Source organism: Notamacropus eugenii, chromosome 4 (genome assembly GCF_028372415.1).
Source record: "Notamacropus eugenii isolate mMacEug1 chromosome 4, mMacEug1.pri_v2, whole genome shotgun sequence".
Taxonomy (NCBI): domain Eukaryota; kingdom Metazoa; phylum Chordata; class Mammalia; order Diprotodontia; family Macropodidae; genus Notamacropus; species Notamacropus eugenii.
This window is the reverse complement of record NC_092875.1, coordinates 421,134,136-421,152,624: the sequence shown is the minus strand read 5'-3', so window position 1 is coordinate 421,152,624 and position 18,489 is coordinate 421,134,136. Positions and strand designations below refer to the sequence as shown.

The window sequence follows — 18,489 nt, the reverse complement described above, 5'->3', positions numbered from 1 at the left end:
AGTGACTAGGGCAGGACCCTAGTGACCAGATATTGACCTACAACTCAGTAACACTGAACTATAATTCCTTCCAACTAGATGACAAAAGTGAGCAGAGACTGTTTCTAAAACAAAGTTCCAAAATGAGAAGAATGACTAGAAGAATGAGTAAACAAACAAATAAACAAACAAGAAACTCCCATGATAAAGAATTATTATGGTGCCAGGAAAGCACAAGACACAAACATAGAAAAAGGAGAAGAAATACAGAATATCCACAAACAAAGCTTTACAAACACAGCTTGACTTCAAGGTCAACTAGAATTCCTATAAGAAATAAAGCAAATTTTTCCCCCCAGAAGTTTTAAAAATGATATTACAAATGATAGAGGAGTGCTAGAGGAAAGAAGGATGGGGTTGAAGTGGAGTAGTACTTGGTAAAGGACCAAGATAATTTTCTTAGTAGTATCAATAAATAATTTTCTAGCTTTATCTTTTTCATTAGGATTCATTTTTCAAAATCTGTTTAGTTTTAAATCTCAAAGAATACAGTAACAAATAGGATAGGACCTTAAAGTAAATACTTAAGAAGACTCACTAAACATCACCAGGAGGTGGGCCAATCACTCAAGAGGCCACAGAAATGTCAACCCAGAAGAGAGCAAGCCAAGGTGACCAGAGAATGAATCAAATAACTCAGCTACCAAAGGTGACATGGGAAATATTACAGAGACTGACAGATTCATCCATCAGGAAAGGTGAGAGGCAGACACATAGCCAGATAGGCAAGATTAGGTTAGGTTAACTCGTGAAGAATCGACAATACTTAAATTGCTCTCTCTCCATAGACACCCAGCAGGATAGTTCATCCATCTCTAAGAAGGCAGCATTTAATTCCATCAAAAGTAAAGGACAAGCAAAGCTTAGAGATATACAGGATTCCTGACTCAGTAAGAAGGCAGATGAAATTCAGTTTAATGCTGATGTAACAATCCAAAGCACTTTTTTGATTCTGAAAGCTATTTATGATCAAAACCTATGGTGCATCACAACTACTCAGTGCTGATGGAGCCACATTGATTAGTGATAAGAACATGATCCTAGAGAGATGGGCTGAACACTTCCATAGTGTTCTCAACAGACCATCATCAATCAATGATGAGGCCATTGACCATTTACCTCAGGTTGAAGTCAATCCCTCCTTAGCTGAACTTCCAACAGAAGAAGACGTTTTGAGGTCCATTAGGCTTCTTTCAAGTGGCAAAGCACCTGGTACTGATTCTATTTCAACTGAGATTTACAAGGTAGGGGGACCATTGCTCATACAAAAGCTGACTGAAATTTTCCAGGTTATATGGCAAGAGGAGATTATCTCCCAGGAGTTCAAGGATGCCTCCATTGTCCATCTCTATAAAGATAAAGGGAATAGATTGTCCTGCCACAATGACAGAGGGGTCTCTCTTAGTCATTGCTGGCAACATTCTTGCTAGAGTCCTCCTTAATAGGCTGATCCTTCACGTGAAAGATGGCAGCATTTATGGCTGGTGTTGGCAAGTTGTGTGGAGGCCTGGCTGTGGGCAAGATAAGGTTAAAGCTCACCTATCAGAACCTATGTTATTCTGTTGTATGTATTAAGTGCTTGTTGGTTACCAGGTACCTTGATAAAAATTCTGATAAGAACCAAGAGCAGTTCCAGCTATCAGGAAGCTTATGTGAAAGCTCTAGGCCTCTGGGGTAAATAGAACCCTAGGCATGGAGTCAGAAGATCTGAGTTCAAATCTTGCCTCAGGCCCTTACTAGCTGTATGATCCTGTGCAAGTCACTTAACCTTTATCTCAGTTTCCTCATCAGTAAAATGGAGACAATAACACACCCACTTCCCGGAGTTTTTGTGAGGATCAAATGAGATGATATTTTAAAGCACTTAACACAGTGCCTGACACATAGTAGGTATTTAATAAATGTTTGCTTCCTTGCTTCTGCTCTGTTACCTATCCTGTCAGATCCTATACAAAGTCTTTAACTTTGAAGTGGTTCTGTTCTGTTGTAACAAAACAGAAAAAACCTGATCCAGTTTCAAATGCCTGGAAATGCTGTGAGGGAGGAAAAGGTAGTAGGAGATTCTTATTGTCAGTGAAAGGAGGCCGGTAGACGTGACAAACAGGCCTAAATAGAGCCATACTTACCTAACGTCCTTGAATTTATCGCTGAACAGTCAGAATGTTCTACGTTGGCTTGGAAATCAGCTATATTTTGGTAAGAAAGTTTCAAACCCAAATCATACCCAAGGCATCTCCGCACATCATGTACTTCAAGTCCTACAAAAGAAATTCATTTGAAGATCCCTGGAGCATTTCTACATTAAATTAAATTAAAATAAACCCTGGCTTTGTTACTTGGGAAGGAAAAAAAAGGTTTATTTTGTTTTGAGGGAATCATTGCTGCCTGCAAAAGTATCATGGTGATTTTTCTGCATGTTCTCTTATTAGCTTCACTCAGTGGTATCTAATAGAATTCAACTGCTTGCCAACTTTGGACAGAATAAGCATTGGATTGGTAATGAGGAAAGAATGATGGAGGGAGGCCACCCTGGACCATGGGCACAGGAGCATGGACAAAAAATACACTTCTTGTCTATAGAGTGCAATTCAGGAGAGAGGCAACATAGTGTGCTCATAGCACTGGACCCAGAGCCTGGAAGATTGTCAGTAAATTCTGAATCGGACACTTACTGGCTGTGTGATCCTGGGCAAGTCATTTAACCTCTCTGAGACTGTTTCCTTATCTTCAGAATGAGTGAGTTGACTTCAAATCTCTAAGGTCTAAATTTCATAGGAAAAAATCGTATGAATTGTAACTTCATAGGAAATCCTATGATCCCATTTCTTCTAGGTCATTTAGACCTTATTTTATACATGAGGAAACTGAGGCATGGAGAGCGGAAATGGCATTTCCAACAACCTATGGATATTTTAAGTTAGATGTCCCCTAGATATCTCAAACTCAATGTATCCAAGAAAGAACTCATTATCTTTCTTCCCAAGCCCACCCCTCTTCCAAACTTTCATATTTCTGTTGGGGATACCAGCATTCTTCTAGGCACCCAGGTTCAGCCTTGTGGTGCTGTCTTGGACTCCTCATTCTCCCACAGACTTTTTAGCTAGTCGATGGTCGCATCTTCTTGATTTTGCCACCATAACACTCTTTGCATGTGTCTTCTCTCCCACCATTCCTTTTCAGGCCCTTATCACCACACATCTGGATTACTGCCATAGTTTCCTAACTCTTTTCCTTGAATGATCTATCCCCACTGTAATCCATCACAAGGCTGCTAAAATGTTTCCCTAAAGTGCATTTCTGACCATGCCCCTTCACCCCCACCCCAAACTAAATAAACTGTAGTGCTACTCTCTTCCTCCGTGTAATGTAAATTTATCTCTACATTTTAAAGCTCTTCACAGACTATCTTTCCTGCCTTTTATAAGTCACTCTCCTTCCTGAAGTCTGCATTATGTGCTCATCCACGTGCCTAGGCAGAGGCTGGTTTGGTTTTGAGTTTGTATCTTGCTTGGCACTCCACCTTACCCATAGAAGGCACTTAAAAATGTTTGTTGACTAGAGCAGAACTGGACAAAATTCAATGTCCTGCATGTCATTCTGTCAGTAAGCATGTGTTGAGTACCTGCTATGTTTTAAGCTTGGAGATACAAGGAAAAGCAAACGATAGTCCTAGCCCTCAAGGACCTCACAATCCAAGGTGGGAGACAACAAGAAAGCAAATGACACAAACAAACTATTTGTAAGATAAATTGGAAATAACTATTAGAGGGAATGAATTAAAATTAAGAGTGATTGGGAAAAGTTTCCTGTAGAAGATGGCGTTTTAGCTGGGACTTAAAGAAAACCAGGGAAACCAGGAGGATGCAATCAAAACGGTCTGTTGCTTAATAAAATAGACTTAAGCAACCTATGTATTCTATAAAATTTCTTTTATCTTTTTAATTGTACTTCTCTGGCAAGTGTTATCTGCTAGGAGTTAAACAAGTCTATGTTGTATATACTTTGCAGGATTTTCTCAAGGCTCTGCTGGAAGGTCCATGACCAAATTAAAGAGTTTCCAGGAGATAGTCTATTTGCCATTTGATGGACAAAGTTGCAGAGCAGAGTGGGCAGATATGTTTTTACTCTTTCAGAAAATCAAGGTAGTAGAACTTGTCTGCTGGAAACTTTGCCCTGTGCATTTTTGGGGGGTGTAGGGAAGGGAGTGGGGAGATGGGAAGGTTGGGAGGGGGTGGTCAGTGAAAGTGGCTATGCCACCTGGTCTAAAGATCCAGCAGAGTACCAACATTAGGCCTACCTCTCTTGAGCATTTCTTCTTTGTCCAACACATATATCAATTCATATTTTCCTCCTATATTCCCAGAGCTACTGTAATGAGTGCCATATGTTTCCAAAAAACCAAAATATTCTCCCTTTTCATAGTTGGTAGGCAGAGCTTTTAAGTCATTCAAGAAAGTACTTTTCAACGTAAGATCTCTACTTCGCATAAGGAATCTTCCAAGCTGAACTTCCCCTTTCACACGTAAAAAGATTTTTGTCTGCGTTATAAAATGGGCAAAGAGAAGAAACATGAAGTTAATTACCATCATTTTCAAGATACGTAATTAAAATCTAAGCACATTTACACTAATATTCCATTCATAGAATTTTAGAGCTAAAAGGAACCTTATTGACAATTTGATGCAGTTGAGAAAACAAGACCCAGAGAGACTAAACATCACCTACATTTAAGTAGGTTGCAAGTTTAGTAGTTGGGAGGTTGTTAAGTAGTCAACATTTCAATTGACAAAGTGCTTTCTTCATAGTAGCAAACCATTTGATAATTATTAAAGTCATCAGTCATCCTGGAGGAGAAAGTGACACTGGTGACTTTGCACAGCCCTCCCTCACTTAAATCCAATTCACTTGCTAGTCATGACATCATTTTCCTGATGTCATGGTCCTCTTTGAGAACAAAGGAAGAGCCACAGCGTTAAAACCATCTTCCAGATGAGCAAAACGAGGTTTGGCAAAGCTCTGGAGCTGATAGCACCGTAAAAGGAGAAAGACTCTCAATAAAAACCAGGCTGAACTAGGCATCATTGGTGAGCACTGAGTCAATATTGCAGAGAGAATGTTCTAATGAGACACTGCTGTGGATTGGAGCAGGAATCCTTGGGTTCAGATTGATGTTTGGAAAAAGATTTAGTGACTTGGGTGAAACTGTCACTGGAACCTAGGTCTTCCATTCCAAGCTTGGTTCTCTTTCCATTCCATCATGCTACTAACTTGAGTGACTTGTTCAAAGCTGCCAGCTAGCTAGCTAGCAGTGAAGATAGCTCTAGGAGTCAGGTCTTCAGCATCATTTCAGTGTTTCTTCCACTAGACTAAATAAACTTTTAATTTTGAGGAGGAGGGAAAGGAAGGAGTAGGAGATGGAAAACCATCAGGTTCTTTCCAGGCTTTACACATTGTTCCTTCTCCAGATCATTTTACAGATGAGGAAACTGAGGCAAATGGGATTAAGTGACTTGCCCAGGGTCACACAGCTAGTAAGGGTTTGAGGCTGGATTTGAACTCAGATCTTCCTGTCTCCAGAGCTAGAGCTCTATCCATTGAGCCACCAGCTGCCCTAGAGTGTGGTTTACTTTTTTTTGTTGTTGAGTCAAGTCAACTAGAATTATCTGCTCATTTGTTTGAAATGAAGTCTCATTTTATTATTCATTATTACTGCTTGTCAGTGAGGATTATTAACCAGTGACTATGATCACAAACTACATATTGTTCTTTTTCATGTACTTCTGATTGCTTTTATTTGCTCAGAATGTTCCAACTTTCATTTCTATGCCTTTTGCACTGGACATCTCCATGCCTTGAGGACCCTCTCCTCTCACCTCTATAACTCAGACTCTGGCTTCATTCAAAGCTTCCTTTAAGCACCATCTCCTACCTGAAGGCTTTCCTGATACTCCCAGCTACTAGTGCTTCCCCCACACCTGAAATTACCTTGTAGGTATGTGGCATATATCTTGTATATATGCATTTGGGTACAATGTGACTGACTATAAAGTCTTTGAAGCTAGGGATGATTTCTCTTATCTTTCCATCCTTAATACTTGCTATAGTGCTTGGCATTGATTGATTGATTTCTAAAAACAATGAAGCAACTTACCCAAGTTCAGGTAGTTAGTTAGGGACCTTGAGTTTTAATTTTAGGGAGAAATGAAAAGGGAAAGAAAGGCAAGAGAGAAGGGAGGAGCAGAGAGAAAAGAGAGAATAAAAAAGGGAGAGGAGGGAAAAGAAATAAGGAAGAAAAGGAACTCAGGAGAGAAGCGATAGGCAGTGAGAAAGGATCTGAGAAGAAGAAGAGAAAAGAGGGAGAGGAAAGAGTGAAAAGAGGGAAAGAGCAGAAAAAAGGAGGGAAAGAAGAGAAAAGGAGGAGAGAGAATGAAAAGAAGAAGAGGAGAGGAAGGAAGGAAAAGAGAGGAAGGAAGGGAGGAGAGAAGGGAGAAGTAGGATCATGCCAGCACATGTGTGAAAAAACACAAGCTAACAACTCCGTGGTGAAGAATTCCCGGAGACCTTGACAATTGTTAAGGCAGAAATTTTGTGACAGTAACAGAAGCCTGTACAATCCAAATGCCTTGTTCCTGTCTGTCTAAGTGCTAGCTGGACTTGTTCATGGCCTCTCAAAGGTTTTTCCACTGCAACTGGAGTTAGCACATGTTATCTACAGAGATCTTTGACTGTTGGACTCTGGACATAGAGTTACAGGCAGCCACACATGACTTCTGAGCCTACAGGAGGACAGAACTACCTGAAGGGAATGAGTGGCACCAGTTCCAAAAATGTCTCAGGGAAGAAGAATTCACACTGTGCACAGAGTGAGTCATGTAAATTTAAAGCTACATTCTGCTGATCTCAATTCCAATTCCAAATTGAGTCTCAAAGATAATATTGTAATCCCTAGATCAGATTGCAAAACATGAGTAACGAACTGACTCCCAAGTGTCTCTGTGTGTATTTTTCTTAAGAATTAAATTAGGAGATGTCAAATTTGACTAGTTTATGATGCAGATTTGTCAGTAGGAATTTTCTGCTCGCATCTGAGGTACTCATTCTTTGGGACCTAAGAACTACAATTGCATTACTACTGGCATTAAGATACTATATGGTAATTAGGAAAGGTTTCAGGTCAAGAGAAGCATTTGGAGAAAGCACATTTATTTTAAAATGGTTAGATCCACCTTTATTTTAAAAACTCAGCACACACCCAGAGAAACACAAATAAGAAATATACATATACATATACACAAGATTCTTTTAAGGTATATGTTGAACTAAGTGACTAAGATCTTCAACAATTCTAAACTTTTGTGAAATAGGAAATGTGAGATATGATGAAGTAATAAGACTGATTGATCTATGGAATGAATCTCATTGCCTTATGGTCATAGTTAGTAACAAGTGAATAATTCTTTCTCATTGTAATGGATTATAGTGAATCGTTGGTAATTGTACATCTTAAAACATTTTTATAAATATGTTGTTACTATTGATTTTATACAGTATCACATAAACAATTCTGTTATCAGTGTCAGAATAGTTTGTGATCATCATTGCTGGTCAATATACCTGAGCCCTTAAAGTAGACAACTTAAGCCTAACAAACCTCAGTTCTGAGACAAAGCATATTGCTCCCTTGTTCACAAAATGGGAATAATATCTCTTTGGAGTATTCTAACTACAATGTTTACGTGTTATTCACCCCTGATGTGTATTACAGTTTGCTGTCCCAAAATCATTGGGACAGTTCTAGGTGATCCAGTGGATAGAATATTGAACTCAGAGTCAGAAAGTTATGAGTTCAAATTCAGTCTCAGACTCTGAGTAGCTGTGTAACCCTTCCCCAGAACAGTTAGGTGGCATAGTATAGACAGAGTGCCAAGCCTAGAGTCAATTCACTCATCTTAATGAAAAGTAAGGCAGGCTGTCTCAGTAATAACTAATAATAAAACTAGACTTTATTTCAAACAAATAGGCAAATAATTCTACTTGACTTGCACTCAAGAATAAAAAAAGGTAAACAACTCCCTAGGGCAGCTAGGTGGCTCTCCTGGAGACAGGAGAATTTGAGTTCAAATCCAGCCTTAAATGCTTACCGGCTGTGTGACCCTGGCAAGTCACTTAACCCTATTTGCCTCAGTTTCCTCATCTGTAAAATGAACTGGAGAAGAAAATGAAAAACCATTCCAGGATCCTTGCCAAGAAAACCCCTAATGAGGTCACAGAGTCAGACATGACTGAAATGACTCAATAACAACAAAATCTTCAACAAGTCACTTAACCTTTGTTTCAGTTTCCTCATCCATAAAATGGGAAAAATAATAGCACTTACCTGCCAGGGTTATTATGAAGATAATAAGATACTATTTGTAAAGTTCTTTGCAAAACTTAGGTATACTGTTTATTATATGTAACATCATATAGCATATAAAGGTATACTACGTATAAATACAGCATATATCATATGCTACATAATCATAATGTATTATATAAGTATATATGACATATAAATGCCACAGTAATAATTATTGCTATTATTACAGTGGACTTAAAAAACATTCCATATTGTGTCCTTTCTTCATCCTACCTTGTTTGAGGAATAGAACTTGAGAAGGTGGAGACTTTCATTTTTTGAGTATCTAAATCGAAATGATAGACTAGCATCTTCTGATGTTTTCCTTTGATTAGATTCTCCAGGTTGTTCACCTCCAGGGGCTCCATCCCCGAAGGTCTTTTCTTCAGGCGCTTTATCTTCAAGCATTTTGGGTTCTGGAGCTCTGGCTTCATCTTCCCCAAATTTTGGAGTATTAGAATGAAATGAGTTCACGGTGTCGTGTAACTTCGAAAAACCTTCAGTAAATGTGAGTTTTAGAGACAAGTCAACGCCAATACCTGTTCTCCTTTCTCTGAATGTCTCTGCTATTTGAAGTATATGTTCTTCATAGGTCTCTGTTCTGAATCTTTTTTCTGCTTTGGTCTAAAAGAAAAAAAACCCAAGTGGTTATTTTGAAATAAAGAAAAATAATTAGATGATGTTTTCCTTGCTAATTTAACATTTATTAGGTATCTGTAGAAAGCTTAGTAAAATTAAGATCTTATCTCCCTCTACAGATCCTTTAAAAAGAGGACAGTCCAGACTGAAATCAGAAAAATGGACTATCTTACCTTTCTCAGTCTATTGCAGATCTGAGATTCTATTTTTTTTTCATCAAGTGTGATCAAATCAAAAGTCATTTTTTTCTCCTATGAATCAGCACAGAACAGATGGTACAGTAAGCTATCTAGATTGTTTTTTCCCCTCTCTTCCTGTTTCACCATCCTTTTTTTTCTTCTTTCCCTCACTCTTTTCCATTCCAAAGTGACATAAGGTACAAGAAAAATATTGAGTTCTGTTCAAGCATATGCTGATGGAAATCCTGTTGTCATAAGGGGCCACCAAGAGGTTTTTTAACACTTATATTTGTAAGGGATCTGTAACTAATTTGATGACCATTTTGCACTTCCAAGCTTTCATTCAAGTGATCCCTCTTGTCTTTCCTGTACTTTCTCCTTTCTACTGTCCACCGTTATTAGAGTTTTCTTAAGGAACTTAATCCAGGTAGTGGGCATAAACCTGAGAGGGAATCTAGGAAAGCATTAAGCACTTCCTAATCCTTATCTGGTCCATAGTTCTAGAGAAGTTATGCAAACCTCTAAAAAAGGCACTAAGATCTCAATGACAGCTTGTTTTGGGCTGTTTTCTAGTCTATTTTGACAGAACATGATAGGGTTGTATTAGTCATTTCTGGGAAATGAGTGAATATTGAAGTACATTCACAAGATGAGTTAGAGAAAAGGTATAAATTGAGATAAAAGGATGGAGTGATGTAGATACAAGCTTTCACTATGCTAAACCAAGCAATGAGTACCAGAGTAGTGACCATTTAAACTGTTACTCATCACATTTACTTAATTTCTGCCAATGTCAGAGTAATTTCTTATCATCCTTCTAAGATAGTTGCCAGTGAATTCCTTACATTTGTTGAAGATGGTCAGTTCATCAGGAAGTGATTGTTTGGGATTATGGCTGATTTGAAGACTTTTCTTGAGGCATTTAAGTGCTTGGTACCTGTCCTTTGAATGCCTAATAGTTCTAATATTCAACTAATTATTTCTTTTGTCTCCAGAACTTCACCCAATATTTCTCATGAAACGTATCTAATTGAAGTTTTTTTTGATGTCTTTTGAACTAGATTCTGAGAAGTTACAGGGTGATTTGGTAGGATCTGTGGGGAGGCTTACATCATAATTCAGAGTTGCCACATTCCAGGGCTTTCGATAATAGGTTCCAGTATTTCCATCTCGAACTCGATCACATTGACCACGGAAATACTCATTGTCAAATGGAGTTTCCAAAGGATCCATCCCTAAAACATTGATTCTGTGAACAGAAGAGAGAGCAAATTTCCAAGAGTAACCTTTACCATTCTACCTCTAAAGAGCATTTCAGTGTTTTATCATCACCACCCAATGACCTTTTCAGGAAGAAAATAATTCAGGGGTCTCTTTTCCTTATTCTAGAGTCTCTAGTAGTGAAGTTGACCTAAAGAAGCCCCTAAACTCTTTGAGAATAAAAAAAAAATGCCTTCAGTTAGCAATGGTAAAAACAAACTAAAGCAAAGCACTGTGAGAATTGGGCTCTGTTTCCTAATTTCTCTACTCTAACTCGAATCTAACCTCTTCCCGAAAGCAGCTTAAGCTGTGAGGTTGGAATGCCAGCTCTGTAAATTATTTGCAAACAGTGCATCCCAGGGGCACAATCTAACATGTGTGTGTTAGGTTGCATCTATGAATCAACTCTGGTGCTTCTTCCTTCCTCTCTGCAGTTTCTTTAAACATGAGCCTTCTCCTCCAGCTGTCTCCTTGCATGTCAAGGACCTCAGTTTTGTTTCCCGGATTGTATTAGACATAGTGTACTTTCCAGCATTCCAACAGGAACATTGAAATTCCAGCTTGCTGGCAAAAAGTTCAACTGTTTCCCCTTTCTCTGGCCCCAAATTCCAACTTTTTTGGGACAACTTTCTTTTAGAAAATAAGAATCTTGTTAATATGTTGATTCATAAGATTAAAGACTGTATACTAGGTATAAACTACGTTTTACATTCTGTACAAAGCTATTTCTTTGTAAAAAGTGTAGAGTGTTAATTTAGAAGAATGAAGTGATTGCCATCTCTTTGGATCTTTCATGAAAGTATCTGGGGCTGATTACTTTGCTTGGTTAGGTTGGAGAGCTAGTAAGTTTCTGCCCCTTATACCTGTATATTCAAGTGGGTTTAACTATCATCTCTATACAGATGACTCACAGATAACACATGTTTATCTATACATGTATGTGTATAGATACACATGTGTACATACATACATGCACCAATACATACATATCCAACCTCAGTTTCTCCTCTGAGTTTCAGTCCTATATCACCAATTGTTTATTAGATATATCAAATTAGATGTCCGAGAGATGTCACAAACTTGACTTACCCGACACTGAACTCATCTTTCCTGTCAAACCCTCCCTCCTTCCAAATTTCACTATTTCTACAAGCTACGACACCATTCAGTCTTCCAGGTTTTAATTTCAGCATTGTCCTTAACCCCCCCCCTCACCCTAAATATCTAATCAATTTCCAAATCTTACTATTTGGGGTTTCCATGTCTTCTCTTGAATCCTACCCCTTTTCTCTATTCACATAGCAACCACCTTAGTTCAAGTTCTCTTGCCTAAATTATTACAACATTTTCCAGATTGATTTCCTTGCTTCAGACTTCTCATCACTTCAGTCCACCTCACCCACAACTGCCAAAGTAATTGTCCTTAATCACAGATCTGACCCTATGACACCTGCCCTCAACTCAATCAACCTCAATATCTTCCTATCGCCTCTGAGATAAAAATATTGCCCCCTCTGTTTCATTTGCAAACCCTTCGTAACCTGTTCCTAGCCTAGTCTTACAACCTCGATGGAGCGTTACTCTCCATCCCACACTCTACGATCCAACAAACTGGCATTCTCTTTGTTCTTCACAGTTAGAACTCACTCCATCTGTCCTGTCTGTGCCTTTCCACAGAGGGAATGCGTTCTCTCCTTAGTTCCACTTCACAAAGTCCCTTTCTTTAATATGCAGTTCAAGCGCCACCTTTGGTATAAAGCCATTACCGATTCTCCCCAACTGCTAATACCCTCCCTCCCAAACCACCTTGCACCTGCCATTTTTCATATATTTATTTTCTATGAATATTTATTTTGTACATACTTGTATATGTCCTTGTGGTCTCCCTCAATAGAATGTAAGTTCCTTTTGAGGAGAGATTATTTCATTTTTTTGCATTTTTATCTCTAGTGGTTAACACAGGGTCTGGCACACAGTAGGCACTTAATAAGCACTTATTGAGTGATTGAATAAATTGGAATAGAAAAAAATATGGAGCTGTATAGCTACAGGTTACCCCTGAGGCAGCTGTATCACAAATCACATATCATAAGGACAACTTGATTAGGACAAGCCCACCACCAATGCTACAAAGACAGGAAAAAGCAGGGCCTACTGATAGCCAGCTAGCAATATTATATTCATCTGGACAGCACGTTTTAGGAAAGCTCTGAATCAGCAGAAAGAAGCTAAGATTTCCTTTACTGCCTAACCAACCAGTGGTATCTGTTACACTTAAAGTGTCTCAGTTAAGGAAACAGATTTTGTACACATTCTGAAGACCCAAAAGTGAAAATATTTTTCCTAAAGTATTTTAAAATCCTGTTAAAGTTCTATTAAAAAGGACTCCTAAAGAAGTCCTTTTTAATAATAACAATTGCCTTTGTAGAGTGCTTTAAGATTTGCAAAGTATTTTATGGATATTATCCCATTTGACCCTCACAATAAACCTGGGATGTAGGTGGCATTATTATGCCCAATTTGTATGATGAGGAAACTGAGGCTGAGAGAGGTTAATTGACTTGCCCAAGGTGACAGATGCCCAAGGTCACAGAACTAGTCAGTTTCTGAAGCCAGATTTGAACTTAGATCTTCCTAACTCAGTCCTCTATCCACTGAGCCATCCACCTGCCTTAAAACACAAGCAGTAAGAGGTTTACTGTTAAAACGGAGGGAAGAAAAAGGGAGTAGTATAGGACTTCAGACCCAAAAGGGATCTCTGAGGTCCTCTAGTCCAACCCACTGGTTTTTTGACATACACAATCATATTTTTCCACTAAGTAGTATTTTTTCCAATTACATGTAAAAGATAGTTTTCAATATTCACTTTTATAAGCAACCTACTATTTTTTAATTTTAAAATAACCTACTTTCTGCTCAGAGGTTGATTGACTTGCCGTGGTTCCCACAGGTGAACAGAGCTGGGATTCACACTGAAGTCTTCTGACTCCACATCCACTGTTTTCTCACTGTGTCATGGTACAATGTTGTGCTTGGTAGGTCATCTAAACTCTTAGTCTCAGTTATTTCATTTGTCAAATATGGACAAGTATACTGCTAAGATTTGCATTGCAGAGTTGTTGTGAGAAGTACTTTATAAAACGTGAAGGTAATAATAGACTTCAAATACAATAATATATTTAAAGTGCTTTGCTAAGCCTATACAAATGCGAGCTATGAGGATGATGATCATCATAATGGAGAGTAGCCCTCCCTGAGGAATTCTAAGGGAACTCCCTGAATGAGCAAGCTTCTTTACCAGTGCTGATTGGTACTTCCTCTACAACTTATAGTTTTAGAGAGTGGCCCAGAACACTGAGATTAAGTGACTTACCCAGTGTCATACAGCCAGAATATGTCAAAAGCAGGAGTCTTACTGGTTTTAAAGTTGACTCTCTATCCACTATGGCACACTGCCTCTAATATAATTTCCATTACATAAATGGGAATTATCATTCTCACTGTAGGTTGCAGTAGTCGAAGGGGTGGGGAACCTATGGCCTCAAGGCCACTTGTAGCCCTCTAGGTCCTCAAGTGTAGTCTTTTGATTGAATCCAAACTTTGCACAACAAATTCCATTAATAAAAGAATTTGTTCTGTGAAACTTGAACTCAATCAAAAGGTCGCACCAAAGACCTACAAGGCCACATGTGACCTTGAGGCTGCAGGTTCCCCACCCTTGAAAGAATCATGGATAAAAGGGCACTTGAGCCTTAAAGGATGGGTAGAAGATAAAGAGGTAGAAATGAAAAGGGAAGCTATTCCAAGCAAGGGTAATGGAGTGGTATGAGTAGAAATGGAGAAGGGAAGGGATATGGTGTGTCTGGAAGGACAATGAGCAGGGCAATGTGATTGGAGCCATATGAGATCTTGCTGTGAATCTGATCAAAACTCATCAGATGTGGCATTCAGTTCTACTCCTACACAGCTAACCAGTCTAGTCTACAGTGAGATAATTTGATCTTCTAAGATAACATTAAAATTTCTCACATGTGGAATGCCATCTCTGGGGATAGGAAACTCCTGTGTTTCCTCTGGATAGTACTTGGTGTAAGCTTGTCTTCCCATCTGCATTCCAATTCACCGGTTTACCAGGTGAGCTAGAGGGAAATCTTCCAGACCTGATCCATGGGGGAGATTTTAAGCTTGGAGCACAAGGAAAGCATTCTTTGCATATCATACATAATTTCATCTGGTTTGGATTTGTGTGTTTTCAATGAGTACAAGATGGTGTGGGGGGATTACACTAAATGCTTTTGAAAATCTTAGAGGGCCGCAAGGCAAGGGTCTGTCAGAGCTGCAACCCAACCCAGTCCTCCTGAAATCCTTATTCAAGTGGGAGAGTAATTCACTGGAAGGAAAAGTGTAGAATAATTCTGATGAATGTTGGGGACTTTGATCTGTGAAAGAATGTGCTTGTGTGTGACATTTGACAAGATAAGATTTGGAGAGACTGTCCAGATGGCAGTGTAGAAATGCAGCTTATGATCATGGTTGTAGAAACTCTTACCGTCACCATTATCATTCTTATTGCCTTATGTCTATCAGTGCAGACATTTAGAAGGCATCACACAAAAATGGTAATCAGAATAAAGAAAAGCTTTAATGTTATGTAATGAATTATTGTAAATGTAATTGTAAAATGACTCCTTTTGACTTGTAATTCCTTTTTAAAAAAGTATCAGTTCTTATATATCATGTTTTTCTACTTTACTTATCTAATTTCAGAGCCACGCCCCTGCTTTGGGATCTGATTTTAAAGTAAAATAATATATAACAATTCTGCTTTGAAGTGGAGGAGGCAAGTTCAGGGCTATTGTTGGAGTGGGGGTAGGGTTGGAGGTTGAGGCAATAATATGATATAATGAAATGGAATGCAAAGATATCAGGTTTGGCTGTGGCTTTGCAAATGAATGGATGTGGGTCTTAGGCAAGTCACAAAACCTCTCTGTATTTTATTTTTGTCATCCCTAAAATGGGATAATAATGAATGAATAAATGGCTGAATGGATAAATGGATGGATGACAAGCATTTATTAAGTACTTAACATAAACCCAGTATTCAGCTAAATTCTGGGTATACAAATACAAAAGCAAGACAATTCCTAACCTCAAAAAGCTTACATTTCAATGAAGGAGGGAGCGGTGGGCAGAGAAAAGAGTTCTGATCGATGGAAATCACAAAAATGGTATCTCGAACAATAGGGCAGTTGAGGGAATCGTGGCAGAATTATGAAATTCAAAAGATATCATGTGAATGAAAGGGAAAGGATGGATGCAAAATATTTCATTCAAACAATGCTATACAGTCAGTTCTGCTACTTATGCATCACCAAAAAGCATGAGCTATGCTAAATCAAGCAACAAAAGACAGGGCTTATGGGAAAAATAAAGTTAAGGATACAGCTCTCAATATTTCATCAATGACCTTTTTCAAAAAAGATAGGAAATATGAGAAAAATGGTAGCACAACTTCATACACATAAAATGGTCAAGAAATATCTAACTACCGCAATCAATCGTCTCAGGTTGCTGCTTTGCCTTATTTTTTATCTGTTTAGAAAAACAACAACGTATTGAAAAGGAAGGTAGAATGAACTAGTAATCTTGGAATCTGAATTTAATCCTGGCTTACAGCATTTGTCTGTGTAATTTCAGGCAAGTCACTTAATCTCTCTGGCGTTTGGGTGCTACATCTGTAAACTGAAAAGGTTGGGTGCAGTGACATCAGATGTCCTTTCCACTTTGAGGTTTGTCATCATGTGATCCCAAGGGAGGTAGCTATGGTGTTGGGGAAAGAGCCTGGAATTTAGTTCATGAAGGTCTGGGTTGGATCCTTGATCCTAGTGCTTTCTAGCCATGTAACCTGGGGTAAGTCATATAGCTTCCCTGAGAACATTTCCTCATCTGTAAAATAGGGCTAATACTTGTCCTGACAATCTCGCAAGGTTGTTATGAAGATTAAACTGCATACTATCTGGCACCTTGAAAACCAAAGGCCCTAAAAGTCCAATTGTTATTGTGTTCAGTCATTTCAATCATGTCCAGCTCTTCGTGGCTTTATTTGAGGTTTTGGTGGCAAAGATACTGGACTGGTTTGCCATTTCCTTCTCCAGTTCATCTTACACATGTGGAAACTGAGGCTAATAGGCTTAAGTGACTTGTCCAGGGTCACACAGTAAGTGTCTGAGGCTGTGTTTGAACTCAGGAAGATGAGTCTTCCCAGAGTGACACTCTATTTACTGTGCCACCTAGCTGCCCTTGGTCAAACTACAATGATTCCAGAATCAAATGACTGATACAGTAAGCTTTCAATTTCTCTTTCCGAGAGCAAGACCACCATGTAACATCCTCACTATCTCCATCCACACCATGCCACGTGCACTCTGGCCTTTCTCTTGCTTCTGCTGGACTTTGGACTCCTTTCCTGTGGTTGCAGAGCTCTGACAGATCAACTTTCACTTTGTTTTGCCTGGAACCAGGCCATCACACCCTTTCTAGATCATCTCTACTCTGTGGTACTGCACATATATTATCATCTTTCCCCTTTTTCTTCCTATTTCCTGACTCTAGCTTCCTCCCCAACATGGCTTATTTTCCTCTAATAGAATGTAAGCTTTTAAAGGTGGGGATTTTCTCACACTTTTGTATTTATATTCCCAGCATTTAGCACAGTGTCTGACACATAGCAAGCACTTAAATTCTTCATGAAAAAATATTTCTTTTAGGAAAATGCTAATAGTTATATGTATTATCTGCTTAGGGCTATTACATAGACAAATCCCACCTAAGATCCTTAATTAGTTGTCTGAAAATATGTTAAGTGAAGCAGCAATACAGGGATCAATCAGTTCTGTCACCAAACCACCTTGATTGCACCTTCAAGAAACTGGTCAGATAATGAAATATTTAATAAGGCCATGAGATGTCATGGAGGTGAGATGTTTAGTTAAAGTGTATTAGTGATACATCTGCAAAATGAGCTGGAAAGGCAAATGACAAACTATTTCAATGCCCCAAATGGGGTTACCAAGAATCGGATGCAACTGAGCAACAAAGATATTATCTGATACAACCTCCTTAAGAGCAACTAGGGGATAAAGTCCCAGACCAGACCCGGAATCAGGAATGCTCATCTCCGTGAGTTCAAATCTGGCCTTAAACTAGCTATGTGACCCTGGGCAAGTCACTTAACTTTGTTTGCTTCAATTTTCTCATCTGTAAAATGAGCTGGAGAAGAAAATGACAATCCACTCCATTATCTTTGCTAAGAAAACCCCAAATAAGGTCATGAAAAGTCAGACAGGACTGAAAAACAACTGAACAGTGATACTACTAAATGATGTTGGGGAGAAAAGAATTTGGGGGATGTGCTTATATATGCATTTAGTTAGCTTAGTATAACACGATATCCAGAGTTGATTGCTAACCAACTAAGATACAATCTACTCTTCCCAGTAAAAAAAAATAAAAATAATTTATAAAGAAATTCATTAAATTTTTAAAAATCAAACAAACTATTAATTCCTTGGAGAGAAGACTGTCAAGCTAACTAGTCTGATACTAGCTAAACTATCAAACTAACTAGTCGACAAGCATCTTCATTTGCTGTACTCTAGACTTAACAGATGATTAGGGTCCTAAAGAGGAGAGCTGTGAATTAGGGGATATACTTGGGTATAGCCAGCAAGATGTAGATCTTAGACATAACTTCCTCCTAGAATGTTGAGCTCTGTATCTTCCTGGGGGTCATTGTCATTATCCCCCTCCTCCTCCTCCTCCTTTTCCTCTTCCTCAGTACCACCATTTTGATGCATCCATTATTGTCACCCTAACCACCACCTCTCCACTGACTGACTGTGTCCTTGGGCAAAGCTCTCAACCTCTCAATACCACTGGGCAATTCTCAAAGACTATGTCACTGAATCCTTGTTG

At 38.7% G+C, this 18,489-nt stretch overlaps 1 protein-coding gene across 1 annotated transcript in view; it reads right to left on the bottom strand.

The window, feature by feature from the left end:
- C9 (complement C9) overlaps nt 1-18,489 on the bottom strand; it is a 63,070-nt gene that overhangs the window by 25,271 nt on the left and 19,310 nt on the right. The window contains exons 5-8 of the mRNA XM_072605764.1: nt 10,366-10,504; nt 8,672-9,061; nt 4,337-4,577; nt 2,166-2,297 (exon numbers count right to left, since the gene is read on the bottom strand). Coding sequence (XP_072461865.1) covers nt 2,166-2,297; nt 4,337-4,577; nt 8,672-9,061; nt 10,366-10,504 — 902 coding nt within the window. The remainder of the gene's footprint in view (nt 1-2,165; nt 2,298-4,336; nt 4,578-8,671; nt 9,062-10,365; nt 10,505-18,489) is intronic.